An 18,435-nucleotide genomic window follows, 5' to 3' on the forward strand; every position below is an offset into this window, starting at 1 on the left:
GAAGCCAACTGTGAATCTCTTCTTCAGATGGCAGCTGTTGACGCCTCCAACTAAGCTTTCTAGGCATGGGTGGGCGAGGGAATGGGGAACAGACAGAAGTAGACACCTGATAAAACCCCCGCCTCACCTAATGAAAGAGGACAGAGGCTAAGCCAGTTGAGCTCTGATCATCTTTTCAGGCATCTTTATATATCACTTGAAGAGACAGCATCTAGAGCTTTAGGAGAATAAAGAGAAACTAACATGCCATGGAGAGAAATTCTGGAAAGCGTGAACATCTGCTTCCCTTGTAAGAGCCTTAAATCTGCTCTAAATCTAACTTCTGAAGGTGGATCCAAGAATTTTTTGTTCCAGTTCTAAAGTAACTAAAGACTGAATTTAAAAGTGGAACTGGTTCCTTTTTACAAATAGAAGAAGGAGAACAGAAATAGACTGTGAGGGCGTGACTATGATTCCTACAGAATTTTAATTTCATGGCCATATTCTGCAAATGCACGGAGAATGTTAAACACACCCACTATTACTGAACATTACACATGCACCCGGACCAGCTACATCTCTTCAGGAATCAAGGACCATGGAGCTTCATACATTTTTAAAGTCATATTTTCGCATATGGACAATGATACCATTCAGAGAGTTTAAATGAGTTTCATGCAAAAGTAAGCAGATCAAATGATACTATTTCTATATGTGTTTTTCCTACCTACAGGGAAAGCATCATGATAATTATTTATAAAATGCCATTAGTGGTACCATGTAAGAGAAGAAGACATCATACATCGTGATGTATGATGTCACTGGGATCTACCTTTTGTACTAGCGACTGCGGTTTCTCAGGTACAATGCTGTAGATGCTGTAGTAAGCCTATTGTAACGGATGCCTTTTTTAGATCTTTGAAAATCATATGAGGGATCGTGAATAGAAGGAATAATGAGAAAGTGATTACCATGTTCATGATGGCAAAGACTACACTATAACACAACGTAAAGGAAGACAATGAGCCTGATACTGGGCCCTTGGGTCCTGGTCCCAGACCTGTGTCTGGTTACCTGGGTAATTATAGAATGTCACCTGACTTCAAGGTCTGGGTTTTCTCATCCACAAAACGAGGGTGGTTCTCATGGCCATTGAGACGCCTTCCAATTCTAAAATTTTAAGGGGCACCCGGATGGCTCAGTTATCTGAGCATCTGACTCTTGACTCTGGCGCAGGTCATGATCTCAAGGTCATGGGATTGAGTCCTGAGTAGAGGGCAGTACAAAGTCTGCTTGAGAGTCTTTCTCTCTCCCTCTGCCCCTCCCCCTGCTCACTCTCCCTAAATAAATAAATAAGAAATAAATCAATTCTTTTTAAAAAATAAAAATTAAAAAAAAATAAAATTCTAATTTCTTTCCGTCTGATGGCTGATTAAGACAAAGTCCAGATCTTTCATGTTCTCTTTGAAGAATGAAAGTTCTGTGAAGATTTTCAACTTCTTTCTAATCAAAGCTGTGTTTAAACAGAGCACAGAAAACTGCCATCTCCCTCTGGAGGGAGGAATGAGTAGTCTCACGTCAGCCAAAAGACTCTATCTATTAGAAAACTGGCATAGCATAGATAAACTATAAAATGATTAACATATGTAATTATGGAAAAAGAAGGTTTAAAAGAAAGAAAGGAAATTGGAAGGAAGAAAACCGGTATACTTACTTCTTCCTCATCTCAGTTCTAAACTAAGAGGAAATTTAAATTTTTTTGTATTTTGTATTGGTATTTGTATTGAAAGCAACACATCATTCTAGAATCCTTAATTCTGCAGTAACATGAATTATATATTTGATTGGCAAAAAACCAAGATATTCTGATGTGTCTCCTTTCACATCTATTAAGTTGTTATACTGGCACCATTGGAAGAGTACCAACAAATTCAGTACGCAATGAATTGAAACCGAAATCACACAAACCCTTGGGTCCTTCATCCTTGGGAGGGTGAAGGTTCCTGACTGGATCCCGGATGCTGCAGTCTGTCCCTGCCCAGGTGAAATCACAGATGCAGGTGGCTTCGTTACTGCACACCTGTGAAGAACAAAGAACACAGAGAGCACATTTTTGCTGTGCTTTTCTGAATAATGGCAATAACAGTAAAAGAGACATGGGGCAGGGGGGCAGAAACTTTTAAAAACCATTTTGAATTTTTTAAGTCCCCCATGGTTGAGAAGGAGAGATGATGGATACATTAAATTGTTGGTGTTTTCTTGTTAATGAGAGAGAGAGAGATCCATTAAAAAGAAGAAACTTTCAACTAAATGTTAATTGTTGATGTTGAAAAATTATTTAAATGCACAAATGTCTGATGATGTAGTTTTTTTCAGAAGTCGTTGTTTCTAAGGAACATACTTTAAAAACATAAGCTTAATTCAAGAAATTAATAGATCCTGGGCTCCAGTGGCAAGGCCAGTGATTAAAGACCAGAAGACATAAATCACCAATGCCCTGTTTTACCTCACTGTGTCCAATATCACATTTGTTTGGTGGCACTGTCCCAACCAAATGAGCACCCCGCCCACCACCCTTCTCTCAGTCAGCCAGGCTGAAGACCCTCTAGCATGATCTTTGTCTCCTTTTGCTTGTCCTGGAGACCAAGCAGCATGCTGGAAGAGGCCTGTAATTTAGATGAAATAAATCACCATCTGCAAACCAGAGACAGAGGGGCTTAAACTCTTCTCTGTCTGTGATATACATTCAGAGACCAATCATTAGAGGTGGTAAATTGAACATAAGCTTATTGCTATAAGAAGCTTTTTAATCTGAAATGTTATAATATCACAATTATGATTAACGAGGCTGAATTTGAACTTTTATTTAACAGGACGAAAAAGTGGGAGGGGTAGTAGAGAATGAAGGGCCTTTTAGGGGTTAAGTGTTATGATGTGTTCAGAACAGTAACTGGAAAGTCTCTCTGGGGCTTTTATTTTGACAGAGTGATTGCTGCACATTGACGATGCTGAGCGCTTTATGGAAGGCATCTGATTCAATCCTCACTCTAGCAGCCCAGTGGCTGAGAGAGGGTAAGTGACTTACCCAAAGTCAACAGGAGAACAAGAAGCAGAGCCAGGACTCAAACCCACGGCTCCATCTAGCCTCCGAATCCATGCTCTAAATCACTAAGCTACCCTGTCCTCCCTCCGTCCCACAAGCCTAGTATTCAACCAAACGTGAAACTCTAAATAGTCACTGGGCATGTCCTCCTTAGGCCTTCTGCCTCTTTATCCTCCACATTGTCTGCTAGCTATATTCTGAATTATGTTTACCTTCATTCCAGCATCTTCCTTTTACATCAGCACTCTCAAAATTTCTTCATGTCCCTTTTTTTTTTTTTCCATTTCTAAAGTCTGTATTAATTTTTTGGAAATATCTTTCTTTGATTAAGCCACTTTAAATAATTATTAAAATTTGTTTCTAGATATTAAGCCTAGGTTTGCCAGGAAGTGTCTGCCCAACCGCTCCATAGAATTACAAATATAACTCATTCATAGTTCACGGAATTAGAAATACATGCAGGTTTGAGTAGAGACAGCCTCTTCTCTTCAGCTGGTAATGGTCTGAGCATAACTATTTGACTTGAAACATGTGAATTCTATCAGTGATCCAAGCTCTAGTCTATGCTATCTGGCATACAGGATACAGGCTGAGTAGCTAAAAGGGAATTACTGGGAGGAATGAAGTTATTTTGAATGGTACAAAGTAATGCACATGGGGGCTACAGCTCTTTTAGGAACTGTATCAATTTTCTTCCAACTCTTTAGATGTCAAGCTATAGACAATGTGGTAAATACAAATAGCCAGTGATAAAAGAAACAACAAGATAAAATCATATCAACACATATGGGTATTATCCTTAGCAGATAAGGATATGAAGGAAATCATTATAGTCAGAGCATAGAGACTGGCAACACTCACAAAGGGAGAATGGCTAGAATGAAAGTCTAACCACTGTGAACTGTGAGGATGCCAGCCCATAAAGGTTTGAACCGGAATAGAGATGCTTACTTACCCCATGGCCTGAACAGACTTTACCCTTGGAATCGAGTGGGCAGCTACTCATATTTAGGGCCTGAATCTGTAGGCACTTCCGATCTAAACACATCATGGATGGACCACATGGCGTTCCATCTTCTACATAGCCCACATCTGTATCATCATCTAAAATCACATGGGCACCACTAAAAGGAGAGAGATAGTCATACAACCATTAGCACCATAGCTAGAAAGAGAAAGTCAACATGAATGAGGGCTTGCTCTTCAGGAAACTAAAGAGGCTGTCAGCCGACACGAATGGCTCCTAGTATTTCTCCACTTTTCGTTTTATTTCTCTTGTCCCCACTTCCCCTTAATAAAAGAGCACATTGACATGAAACACTTCTCATTATCATTATTACACTATATGCCATCAGGAAAAAAAAATGACATTTATTCCAGGAAGGATCTTATTGTCTAAGACTGGTTATAATGGTGTTCAGAACAATTTTAAAGAAAAAAACAGGGGCGCCTGAGTGGCTCAGTTGGTTGTGTCTGACTCTTGGTTTCAGCTCAGGGCATCAGCGGGCTCCACACCCAGTGGGGAGTCTGCGTGAAGATTCTCTCCTTGTGCCCCCCCCACTGCCCACAAGCTCCTGCACACCCATGTGTGCTATCTTTCAAATAAATAAATGTTAAAAAAAAAAAAAGAAAAGAAAAAAAAAGCAGTCATTACACCAAGAGAATTTTATTCATTTTGTTTACCTAATCAATTTCCTAAATTTTATTTAGAAAAATTTTTGCATGTTTCCAAATTTTACATTCACTCACATAAGGTGAAGGTTTGCTACTCTAAGGATACTACAGATAAAAGTTTGCAGATGCTAAAGGCAGTTCTGTAGGGGAATCCCAATAGTGTTTTGGGCAACAACAATACCATCTGAATGAAAGCATAGCATCTTAGAATTATGACTACTTTGAAGGGAACTATACTTACTTGGAACATGATATGACTTCCTGGTTTTAAAAAAAGCTTCATACACCCTGTGTCTTGTTCTCACAGATATTTGGATATCAAATGTTTGCCTACAGTATAAATAGTATTTTAATAAATGCGTTCTGTGATTGACTACTCATTAAGCCATCATCTAAACCAGAAATATGTTATATGAAGTACAGCTTAAACTGCCTTTTTTGTCATAAAAAATAAAATACACATAGTGTTCAAATAGTGACCTATTCCAATGCTCAAAGCTTTAATCATGGGTCAAAATGGGTACTGTTAAGTCTACTTGATGACCATAATCACTGAGCGTCCCACTACTAAAAGTGGTCTGATTTGGGGGCAAATGTAATTTGCAAATCAATATGCAACTTTGTTGTTGTTGTTGTTGTTGTTGTTGTTTTTTAAATAACTCTAAAGGTGAAAGGCGATCATAAAATCAAAGTCAACATTCCTCTTGTGTGAAATGGAAAAATTTCACCGGATTTTTCTGAATTTGTAATTCTTGGGATTCATTAGGTTTTCAAACATTTAACATATTACCTGCAGTCAATCACTCGGCCTTGATGGTAGAAGGAAGTTGGGATGATCTCACCCTGAAGCTGACCAATACGCGGAGCTCGAGTAAGATTGGTACAGAGTAAAAACCCACAGAACACATCACTGAGCATGTTAAATAAAAACAAACAGAACAGGACAGGAAGAATCAAGCTCAAAATAATCATAACTATTCAGTCTGCATATATTCAAAAATTGAAAATATTTTCTCTCCTTCTAAATAAAAATGTGTGTTCAGATTTTGTTGGTTGGCTATGACTCCCCTCCTTCCTTGCTAACAGGATCACAGTTTTGTCTGGGCAGCAACATACACAGCCTCAAAGGACGGATCATGGCTGGTTGAAGCTAGTCATGGCAGCCCGGACTCCTACACCCGCTGTCCTTGCCGTCCTACTCTCCCTGCCCTAATAGAGCTAAAAGTGGCCTCTGGATGTTGAGATGTGAGAAGAAGCCAGCTAGGAAGTTGCTAGGGGAGAATGTTGCTTCTGGACAAGAGGTTAAAGCATGACAGGGAGAAAGACCTTTTGTTCTGACTCCCACGCTACCAGCCTTTGGATGTGCGGCCTTGGCATCCACCTTGCTATAGTGAGCTCACAGCCCAAGAATACACACTCAACATGCTAAGCATTCCAGAGCAGAGGGGAGAAATCATCTGCATCTTTAGTGACATCGTTAAATGACTCAGCCCACCTGAGAGCAGCTAAGTCCAGCCTCTCTGCTAAGTAAACAATGAACTCCCTCTTAAAAAAGGGCAAGAAATTGAAATGACACATTAAAAAAAGAGAGAGAGAGAGAGAAAGAGAGAGGTCCATATCCAATAAATGCATGAAAATGTACTAAATTCCATTGGTCATCAGAAAAATGCAATAAAACCACAATAATGTAGCAGTTTATACCCACCAGGATAGAGGGAAACTAGAAAGTTTGATGATACCGAGTGCTGGTTCAGTATGTAACTCCACAACATTCTCATGTACATATTATTGATGGTCAGGTTTACTATCAAGCCCATTTTAGAAAACTGTGACATCATACAGTGACACGGAAAATACACATATCCTTTGACTTAGCAAATTTTATTCTAGATGTAGGCATTAGAAGAATGTCTACAAATGTGCACTAAGTTACATGTACAAAAATACCCATGGCTGCGTGGTTCCTAACAGCTAACACATGGACACAACCTAAATGCCTGTTTTTGCAGAGTGGGGACTACATCATGGTATGTGAGCATGAATACAAATGATAATAAAACCAATGAACAATAAATATGAATAGTGACACACACCATGCCAGATGCTTAAAATGCTCAACTTAAGAGGCAAATTACAAAATAATACATGAAGTATGATTCCCAAACGTTATACCAAACTTTTAGGCAAAATACATCGTTTAGGGAGGAAAACTGAGGCAGCCAAACTCTAAAAGGCAAGAAAATAATTGTCATAAAAGTCAGGATGAGTAGTACCTCCCGGAGCAAAATAAGGGCACCTTGTGGGGAAGGATACATTTTCTGCAATGCTGTGAGTTCTATTTCTTGATCCAGGAAGGGATGACATGGGAGCTCATGTGATAATTATTTGGCAGACTGTCCATTTGTGTATTATTCACTTTCTCCTTCTATGTTCTATTTCCCAACTTTTGAACATTTCAGAAAACACACATTCATTTTCTTCAACTCAGTGGTGGTTGGATATTCTGTTAATAGCTAGTCAAAAGCTATCTTTACAACAATGACCCAATCCAGTGCCTTCCAAGCTTTTTGAAGGAACAAAGATACAGAGAAATGGTCAGGTTTGTTTAGGACATTAAGCTAATGAACGAAGCTAATGAAATCCAGGTGTTCAACCACATGGATTTTTACGACTTTAGGCCCCACTTCCTCCTAGTCTCTGGCACCTCAGAAAGAGGAGCAATATTTTGGAACATCTGTGCCTCACTCGTGAGACATGAGGTGTCCTATTATTTTTGTTTAATTTTTAAGAAACTATGGTCAAAGATTTATTGCCTCGTCAGACCTCATCCACCATCAAGGACTGCCTAGAAGAGCAAAGTTTCGCAAAGTTTCATGAAGCACAATAGACAGATCATTAACTAAAAAAATAAACCTTCCTTAAATCCTTCCTCGGCCTCCGAATTAGAAGAATCCTCACTGCTAGGGAAGGATAATGAAGGAAATTTGGCCCATAACTTGATGGTCCCATAGCTCCATGCCATTGAGGTAACCTTAATAAACTACTAAATCACAATCTTAATGTTCCTCAACTAATCCGGGGAAAATATTACCAATGTACTCTGAAAATATCTCATTTTCTCATTTCCTGAATATCTCATTTCCTGAAAAAAAAGATTCCTCTGGAATGCACTAACTAGATGATTTTTAGAAGGGGAAAAAAATTTGATATGGACATTAGATGTTTAATGAAATCAAATGGTGTTGCACTCATGGAATGATCAAAAATATATATTACTTTGGACTGTCCCCCAAATAGATACATAGTCTACATATTTTGCTTGTAGAGCTCTGTGCATACTAGGACATTCATAGGCCATATCTTCCAGCAAAAGTAGAAAATTAAGACCTGACAGCATTGCATAATACCTTAGCAAAGTGTCTTTTCAAAACAAGCATCAAGTAAAATATGACATATGAGAAATGTTCTGAAGTTTACAGAAATGTTGTTGAGTCTATGCTATGGTTAACAGCTTGGACCACAGCCATTTGCTTCTAGATATACTAATGTGTTTTTTGAAATATATACCTGGGAACAAGTCCCACTTCAGACTCCTTTGCTCATTGGAGAGTCTGCTTCTCCCTTTCACCTTCCCCCTACTTGTACTTTCTCTCTCTCTCTCTCTCTCTCTGTCAAGTGAATAAATAAAGTCTTTTTAAAAAATCATTAACATTTATTTTGTGCTCAAGTCACATTTGAATCAGGGCTTCCAAATCACTCCTCGTGCCCCCAAAGCTGAGCACTCACTGTTTGCTGCACTGGATCCAGCGGTCTCCGTCCCTCCCACAGTTCCCCTTCTCTGTGCCTTCTGTGTTCAGCTTCTCATAACAGAACTTGTCAGACCCGGAAGCCTCTTGGAGAAGAACACACAAAGACCATGTGTTTTAGTGGCCTTTGTTATGCACAACCAGCAGCGTGCATGTAAATGTTTAACAACTGATTCTCCAGACAAAGAAAAAAAAAAATCCGGACATATAGCATTTGCCAATTTCCATGGTGTAAATACCATCTTGTCAATTTCCATGATGTAACATATGGCTAATTTTAAGCTATCAATGGGATGGTGACAGGTTTCTGAAATTCCTCAGAATTTAACACTTGGCTCTTGCAAGCTACTCCAAGACAGCTCCAACAGGCTGCTGTTTTTAACTTGAGACACAAACTGATTCTGAATTCTTGATGGTGGGTTTGAGGGAGGGAAGGAGAAATGGTCATCAGCAGGAATTAGGGAGGTGGCAGGTAGAAAACGAAGAAAGATTCTTAGGCCTGTTTTATACAAGTATTAAAAGATATTATAAAGTCTTAGGCAATTAAGATTTTATGTCAACACTTGGGTTTTGGTATTTAAACATTTTAAAAGACAAATGCGCCTCTATTATCTTTCCTCTGTCAAAACTGAAGCACTGAAAGTAAATCTTTCAGTTAAATGATATTTGCCAAACACGGAAATCACTCCTGCAGGGGTTCTGTTCTCCTTTTGCGTGCTTTATTTTCCTTTGAGGGTGACCTAGTCTTAGCCAATCAGACAGACCCATTCCTCTCTGTAATCTGGTCCCCATGAACCGAAGTTCACAGGTCAGGCACTATAAATGTCAGGAAGAGAGTACACTGGGATGCCTGGGTGGTTCAGTCAGTTAAGCATCTGCCTTCAGCTCAGATCATGATCCTGGGGTCCTGGGATCAAGACCCATGTAGTCAAGGCTCCCTGCTCAGTGGAGAGCCTGTTTCCCCCTCTCTTTCCCCTCACCCTACTCCCATTCATGCTCTTTCTCTCTCTCTCAAATAAATTATTTTTTGTAAATCTTAAAAAAGAGAGAGAGAGAGAGAATGTGCATTAACATTCACGGAACATACTGAGAGCAAGGACCACGTATGCAAATCTCTGGGTCTGCACCCAAGGAAGGACCTGCATTTCTTCTCTTCAAAGTGAGACGATACAACTACAGAATTTAAAAAATAAGTCTGGTACTTCCCGGGGTAAAGGAACAGAAGGCTAATCTGAGGGGTAATGGTTAAATCCAAGGTACAGAGTGAATAACACAAGTGGTTGGATAATGAATGTGACCGCCACACTGAATTCAATCTTTGCATGTGCATGTGACATCCCCGTCACAGTGTGACATGGCTTTTTTTGGATGACCAGTCCCCAGCTTCAACAGATGTTTTCTGTGGTTCCGTGACTGAGATTCGCAGTTCTCTTTATTCTCACCCTTTCCTAGAGTTTTTAAAAAAATCATCACTTCAGGGGCACCTGGATGGCACAGTCAGTTAAGCATCCAACCGTTAGTTTCAGCTCAGGTCATGGTTGGGGGTTGTGGAATTGAGCCCTCCATTGGGATCTGCACTTAGCATGGAATCTGCTTGAGACTTTCTTTCCCTCTCTCTCTGCTCCCACCTTCTCTCTCTCTAAAATAAATAGATCTTAATAAAATAAAATAAAATAAAATAAAATAAAAACTCCTCTCCAAGCTATGTCTTCAGCAAGATTGGTAGAGCAGGATAACATCAGAGAAGCCCGTGTGTCATCACCAAGCAGGAAAATGCAACTTACTTGTCCCCCAGACATGCTGGCACTGGTTGTCCCGGGTCTTGCATTCCCCATTGTAACAGCGGCCCTGGGGACAGGGACACACATTAGGAGGCCCACACAGCCAGTTTCCTTGCCCCCAGATTTGGACTGCAAGGTCTCCTTTTGTTGTTTTTAGATAAGTTGATTCGTTTTTCACTCCATACCCCAATATTTTCACAGTGAGAATAAAAATCACAAACATCTTAAGGGAAGCAGAGTAGACAGTTAAATTCTAAAACTCAGAACAGATCTCGTAGTACAGCTCTTTAAGTCAAAATTAACTATCTGAAATTTTAAATTTTACAGAAAACAAACAATGGTATACTTCCTTGGCCGATTCCAAAATGATTTTTGCTTCTTTTGGGTATGAATGTTCTATCAGAACATGGCTTCGGAAAAGACAAAACCCATAAGATCACATATGATAACACATTCTAACAGTCATATTTTCCCACAATAGGCTGACATTACTGAAAGATGGTCGTAACTCAATAAATTAGATTCTTAATTCTTTAGTCATTATATTTTTTCCCTTGCCTTCTGGACAATTTGTCACCAGAACTTAATATCATTCTATATTTAGTAACCAGAATTTAATATCATTCTATATTTAGTCACCAGAATTTAATATCATACTCTATTTAGTATTTGATATGTCATGAAGTCACCTCGAATTGGAAGTCCATGACAATAATGTATGGTTCTCTGAGATGTCATTTCCCTTCAAAAATATATTCATCAGAAGGAAAAAAAAAACCCTCACAAACTAGTCCTTTTAAAATTACATCGAAAACTTATAGCCTGGCATGCCTGGGTGGCTCAGTTGGTTAAGCAACTGCCTTTGGCTCAGGTCATGATCTTGGGGTCCTGGGATCGAGTCCCACATCAGTCTCCCTGCTCATGGGGGAGCCTGCTTCTCCCTCTTCCCTGCTATGCTCTCTCCTTCTCTCTCAAATAAATAAATAAAATCTTAAAAAAAGAAAAAACTTATAGCTCAGCATACCTGATTTTGATTGCATGCGTATCCATCTTGCTTATGAAGGTTTGGTGGGCACTGAAAAAATAGAATGTTTTTTGTTAATGTTCAACATAAGTACTTTCACATTATGTGTATAATTTATGAAAATGCAAAAAAAAAAAAAGGAAGCATGGTGAATATATAATTGGGAATGTTTAGAAAAACATAAGTAACCTCTTAAACAGATTATCCAAACAATTTCTTCTACTATTGGTAAAAATAATAAATTCATCCATACAGTGAGTACTTTTTATTTCTCTGTCTTCCTTGAGGTGGACTAGAATAGGAGCTTGCATTCACTTGGCTACAGAGTCAAAAGCAGAAGGAATTAAAATGGACAACGAAGGGCATGAATCAGCTTGTTATGTAGGAGTAGACACATTTGGGTTCTAACTCACAGGACCTTTCTCGGACCTGGGAAATGTCAAATCTGCATTTGACACCCCTGACGCTCACTTCTAGGTCACATTACTGAAAAAGAAGAAACACTCTTTCAACTCAATGTGAGTGCTCATCTCTGTTACATCTCTGACCTCTCTGATGTGCTACTAAAACAATTGTGATGGGATGGTTATTTCTCTTTCCAGGTCCACTTATCGAGTCTTTGTTTAAAAGTACACTTCATTTTCCCAAACATCATCCTGAATGAATTAAAATTTTTGCTCCCCATGCACTTAATTTGCCACATTTGAGAGAATTGGAGATGGTTCAAGTCAAAGGCTCTGTAGTACAGTGTTCAAAGCAAATATGCAAAGAAAAAGCAATATACAGGGAAAGCAAGTGAGGAAGAAACACAGTAATATGCACCACAGTCTCTCCCAGAGTCTTTGCCTTCTCAGTAAAGGACAGTTCTGCTTTTCCCGTTGGTCAGACCCCAAACCATGAAGCCTCTGTGTCTCTCCTTCCCTCACACCCTTCTTGTAGTCGGCCAACAAATCCTACGAAGTCTACCTTCCAACCAGAATCACATCTGACTACTTTTCTCCGTTTTCACTGCCAACCCCCAGTCCAATCCGCCATCATTCCTCACCTGAATCGTGCATCAACCTTCAGCTGATGACCCTGCTTCTGCCCTCATCTGTTTCAGTGACTGGAGCGTCCTTCTAAAAACATAAATCACATCACACTGCCCCTCTGCTTGATGGCTTTCCAAAGTCCTCAATGGACGTCAGAGTTCAACATGATAGGCATATTTCCGTCCCAATCCATCCTCTCTCTGACCCCATCCATGCTCTGCCATGACCGAGCTGACTCTCTGGGAATGTGCCACGCATGCTTCTACCCTATGGTTTTGCCCTGCTCTTCCTTCAATCTTCCCCCAGGTTTCCACATGGTTTGCTCTCAAAACTGGAACTCTTCCCATGTTGGCCTTCTCTGTTCCCCATTGCCTGGGTGTTTTTCTTCTCCATAGGACTTACCACCTCTTACTCATATATGTTACTTATTTGTTTGTCTATGGTCCGCATCCCGATGTGAGTTCCACACACTCAGGGATGGTATGTGTTGTTCCCTGCTGCCCCCATCGCATCTAGAACAAATCTGGGCTCCATGGCTATGGAGGAGGTGCTCATTTACTGTTGGCTAACTGGATAAATAAATGAATGACCCACACAGACACAATTAAAGCTCCTCTGTTCTGGGGTGCCTGGGTGGCTTAGTTGGTTAATTGCCTGCCTTTGGCTCAGGTCATGATCTCGAGGTCCTGAAATCGAGCCCTGCATCAGGCTCCCTGCACAGAGGGGAGTCTACTTCTCCCTTTCCCTTTGGCCCTCCCTGCAACTTGTGCTCTCTCAAATAAATAAATAAATAAAATCTTCTTTAAAAATGTTACTCTGTTCGGCACATATCAAACTGTTTATCAGGTTCACTACAGAAAGGTAATAGAACTAATTTAGAATTTGTAATTGCTAAGAAGCACTAACTCACAAAAGAACACTTTGAGATAAAATGCTTTAGTTCTACATCTTTCTAAAGACTTTCATATAAGCTTTCATTGACAGCTTTTCAATCAATCTGATGGTGACTATTCAAAGACATAATTATCAGTACCAAAACCTGGCCTACTGGGCCAACAGCACAGAAACACAGATCCTTGTGGCCTTCTTCATCCAACCAAATCTACTCCAAATGCAATCAGTATCTTATTCATCAACTAACAGTAATTATTCACTTACTCCAAGACCGATACAATCACACTCAACAAAAATTCAAAAGAAATGTTGCTACTGGAATAGGTATATCAGGGTCTAAAATTAATTGATCACAGTTGGCTTTTGTGATGTTTCAATAAAAAAGTCATTTGTAGAACTTTTATTAATTAAAAAAAAGCCCCAATTATAAACTGTTGTAGCAACATGCAAGATTTCTAATCCATTTATTTTTTGTATAGGATAATAAAAGCAAGTTGCTTATCACTGAAATATTTAACATGGGAAATTATGGAATGTCTTACATTCTCTGGGGACATTTAAAACAGAAGAACCATAAATTTGTGTGCTTTATTCTGCCTGTGAGTAGAGCTCTTGATTCAGTCTCTAAATGCCATTCCAGCCCCCGGTTTCAGGCTGTGCAGGAAAGTTCACGGGAGGCAGGCTTCAACAGTGCAGTAGCATTTAAATGTGCTTATTTTTAATTGTGTTATGTCACCATATATCGCAGCAAAGACACATTTCCCACAGCTTTCAAAAATACCTTTATTATATCATCCAGTATCATTTGCCAAGGATTTCTCTCAGTTGCACAAGTACTGTTTATTCTGTGATAAACTGTGAATTTAAAAAGTAGCTCAGAGACCTCAGTAAAGGCTAATATCAAAATAAAGCAAAGACGTGAGATACAAGGCAAAAAGCCATAGTGTTGCCAATGGTGCCGATTCTCAAAGATGCAGATAGTCTCTGAGATCCCCTTCTTCCTAATCATAATTAGTATCATTAAATTCAAGGCTCACTGTCTATTACAAAGCAGAAGAATTCTGGGGAATCTTAACTCCCTCTACTCCAATTATCTATTTCAGGCACATTCTGGTCCTATAAGGAAATTACTGCTAAAAGAACATGTTATTCTAATATACCACTGAGAAATTCATTTAACAGCTCAATTTCCACCTTACATACATGAAGCAAAAAACATTTGGGGCGCCTGGGTGGTTCAGTTGATTAAGCATCCAACTCTCAATTTCGGCTCAGGTCATGACCTCAAGGCCTTGAGATCGAGCCCCACTTTGGGCTCACGCTCAGTGCGGAGCCTGCTTGTCCCTTTCCCTCTCTGAGCCTGCTCGCTCTTGCTCTCACTCCCACTCTCTCTCTCCAATAAATAAGATCTTTAAAAAAATGTTTTAAAAATTTAGACAGTAGACTATTAAGTTGAACACAGAGCCCTCATTATAAAAAAAACCTCACTTCCAGTCAGGAATGAAAGGCTGAAATGAAAAAACTGTACTTCGAAAATAGCTGAACACACAGAACCCAAACCATATATGATGGGTATAAGAATAGTAGTATTCTACAAAACGAAAAATAGAACTCAGTGAAACAGCACACCAGGATTGTCACAAAACATAAAACTTGGCACAAAACACAGAACCCACAATTCTAACACTTTTACTATATTCTAGGAAAACGCAAAGAAACCTATTTACATATCTAAATAGAAGAAACAGATATGCATAAAAATCAATACAGAACAGTGTGAACATATTTCACTGTATCACATCCTTAAAAGTGTCCCGGAGAATTGAATCTCAGAAAATATATCAAGAATGTTCAAAAAGGTTAGTGAGAAACCTTTGTCTCCCCCTAATCTTGTTCCTTCCCAGTGAAGGGAACTCAGCCTCCCTCCAGCTACTCCGCCCCCCGCCGACCCGAGCCAGGTAGAGTGACTGAATGACTGACCAACCTGGGAAGAATTACTAGCCCTTTGGCTCGCTTCTGCCATTCTCCTCTTGCCTAGCGACATAAATCATACTACCCTCACTGCTCCTCCAAGACATGTAAGACAAGGGCCCATCCCTGCAAGGAGAAGTCATTCAAGACCTACTTTTGTCAATAAGCTTTTCCTACAGCCTGAATCTAGGATCTATAAAGAAGCTCACTTAGCTCTCACACCAAGTTACAGCTTTCAACTTGGCCACATTCAAAATGAAAGATGGTATTTTGACCTCCAACCGTATTCTATTATGGGGAGCCCCTTGGAAACCATAATACCCGGCAAAAGACAACTCCATTTCTGGGCCATTTACCCTAAGGAGAAAACCCTGAACAAGAAATACTCGTAAAGATCTTCACTGCCATATGAATCATAATAATGAAAAACCGCCAACAACCTAAATATCCCCCAATGAATAACAAGTCCCAAGTCAACTAATGAATCCACATGACAGACTCATGCAATTGTAAAAAGCGTATTTATAAAAACTGTGGAATGGTACAGGAACATGTTTTTGAAGTCATAAAAAATAAAAGTAGAATGAAATTCAAAATTCTTACCTATTCCCTAACTGCCATGATTCCCGACTTCCTCTTGATTTTTTCCCCCACTACTCTTCAGTAATTCCTGCTCTCATTCCATTTCTTGAAGAAGCCAAGCTTCCTTACTTGCTGTTTTCAGACTAGATCTTCCTTCTGTGCCTTTCTATTTAAATACCAAGTCCTGGGGCGCCTGGGTGGCTCATTGGGTTTAAGCCTCTGCCTTCGGCTCAGGTCATGGTCTCAGGGTCCTGGGATCGAGCCCCGCATCAGGCTCTCTGCTCAGCGGGGAGCTTGCCTCCCCCTCTCTCTCTGCCTGCCTCTCTGCCTGCCTCTCTGCCTACTTGTGATCTCTGTCTGTCAAATAAATAAATAAAATCTTTAAAATTAATAAATAAAAATAAAAATAAATAAATAAATAAATACCAAGTCCTCCAGGAAAATACACCTGCGCACCCCAACTAAAGCCCCCCACCCCACATCCCACACTACCTTACGTTACACTTAGCACCACCAGATGTTTTTGTTAACTTACTTCTCCACCCAGCAGAATGTAAGCTCCACAAGTGCAAGGCCTTGACTATCTCGTTCCCTTCCGTATCCCAACATTTACAGCAGTGCTTGCCTGGCACGCAGCAGGTGCTCAGCAAAAGTCCATTTGAATGAAAAATGAAGACTCAAAAATAATGTGATTTAAATTTCTAAAACATAAGAATTATATAAAGAAGGAATGCTAGTAGACAACATTAATTATGTTATAGTAATAGGGGGCATGATGCTAGGACCTTGCCAGTGGGGGAGAGTTGGTGACAGAACCAAGAGAGGTGGACACCTGCTCCCGGTCCCTTCTTTAATCAGAGCAGTATTCCTTGTTCTCTGCTTTCTACAGTGGGCATCCAACCAATTTTTTTTCTTAAAAGAAAGGGTTTGGTGGCTTAAAAATGTTTGAAAACAGTACATTAATTTCTTCATCAGTGTGAATATGCTATTTTAGATGTGGGGACAGAAAAAAAAATCAATTCATTGGGTAGAAACAATATAAAGAAACTAATTATGAAGCGGAAATTTGGAGGAAAAAAGAGATCTAGGTCCAGGAAACACAATAAATATTCCTAAAATAAAGACATTTTGAAGATCTAGAAATTACTAGAAAATAAAGTAAAACAAAACAAAAAACAAAGAAACCAAATAATCATATTCACACATGTAGCCCAACTGAAAGCTTTCCAATGTGTACAAAACTTGCAAGTAAAATGTATTATTTAAAAACTCAAGTTTGTCATACCTGGCCAGAGTCTCCAGTACAATATTCAGTAATATCACACCCGTTGACAGCGTCCCGACATTCATACCCTCGTGGCTGAAACTGCACATCAAAATTCAATATTAGGAGCTACTGTTAATTGGTATTTCAAATACCCAGCATTGTTATATTCACCAATAATTCACATACTATCCCAAAGCCATTACCACACTCTTTTTATGAATTAGCAAGCTGGTTGCAGAACAGAGTCAAGGCCCAGATACCACTCTTTGTAGTAAATATGAGTCATTAACCAAGGCATTAAATGTTCATATTTTAAAACCCATGGTCTCAGAGTATTACTTTTGGAAAACAAGGTAACAGCAATTCTGTAAAGAAGATAGAGCAGTATGGCTTAAAACAGAAGAGCAAATCACTAAAATATAGACATTTAAGATCTCTCTGAAGATTGACAGAGACACCCAACCTTCACTAATTGTCCCTATTAGCTTGGATCTTAATTGTGCTTTAGCTAAATACATACAATCAAATTTCAGAGAATTCATATGAACTTCTTTCAGTGACACCAGTCACACTGAGGGAATGGGTGGAAGATGAAGAAAAGAGATCACTGATGTCAAGCAATTTATAATCTGGGGGGGGGGGCATAAGGCAACTAATCTAGAATTTCTTAAAGTACCATAATGCCTAATACCTCTTGGTACAGAATAAAATAATAAAATCATGTAACTTTATGATTATAAGGATAAAATAATGTAACATTATGGTTATAAGGAATACCAGAGATTTTGTAAATGAGAAAAAGGAAGATTTAATGAACGACTTCTTAAGAATTGACTAGAGGTTCTACCGATAAAAGCAAACTATGTCCATACACACATAAGATGCATATATATGCATATAAATATACACATGTAGATTACTTCTTTATGTAGCTTTATTGCCTTTATAGGGGATTTAAAAAATCAAGCATAAAAAATGTGAGCACTAGGTTTGAGGTTCATGGTCCAAAATAAATGTACATATACATAGCAGTAAATTTAAAGAAAAATGTTGTAAGTAGGTCATATTATTAAAAAGACCGCAGGAATTGCACCTCTTCTATTCAACCATTTATTCCGTCATTCAATGAGGTTTTTATCTGCCTTAGCAGGACAACTCTCAATGTTTATTTTGGAAGGAGTTTACGTATATTTTCTTAAGGGGGCGCTGAAGGACAGGATAGTTGACAGTGCATCCTGGTAAAGGTAAAGGGTTTGACCCACAGAATTTAGGTAGCTTTACTGATGCTACACAATTGCGAAAGCACAGGCCAATCAACAAATG

At 39.2% G+C, this 18,435-nt stretch overlaps 1 protein-coding gene across 2 annotated transcripts in view; it reads right to left on the reverse strand.

Annotated features, from left to right (window-relative positions):
• ADAM23 (ADAM metallopeptidase domain 23) overlaps positions 1-18,435 on the reverse strand; it is a 177,002-nt gene that overhangs the window by 21,365 nt on the left and 137,202 nt on the right. For both annotated transcript variants that reach the window (XM_059168273.1, XM_059168274.1), the window contains exons 18-24: positions 17,131-17,211; positions 11,368-11,418; positions 10,347-10,410; positions 8,543-8,648; positions 5,547-5,666; positions 4,038-4,206; positions 1,948-2,059 (exon numbers count right to left, since the gene is read on the reverse strand). In XM_059168273.1, coding sequence (XP_059024256.1) covers positions 1,948-2,059; positions 4,038-4,206; positions 5,547-5,666; positions 8,543-8,648; positions 10,347-10,410; positions 11,368-11,418; positions 17,131-17,211 — 703 coding nt within the window. The remainder of the gene's footprint in view (positions 1-1,947; positions 2,060-4,037; positions 4,207-5,546; positions 5,667-8,542; positions 8,649-10,346; positions 10,411-11,367; positions 11,419-17,130; positions 17,212-18,435) is intronic.

Source organism: Mustela lutreola, chromosome 3 (assembly GCF_030435805.1).
Source record: "Mustela lutreola isolate mMusLut2 chromosome 3, mMusLut2.pri, whole genome shotgun sequence".
Classification (NCBI taxonomy): Eukaryota; Metazoa; Chordata; class Mammalia; order Carnivora; family Mustelidae; genus Mustela; species Mustela lutreola.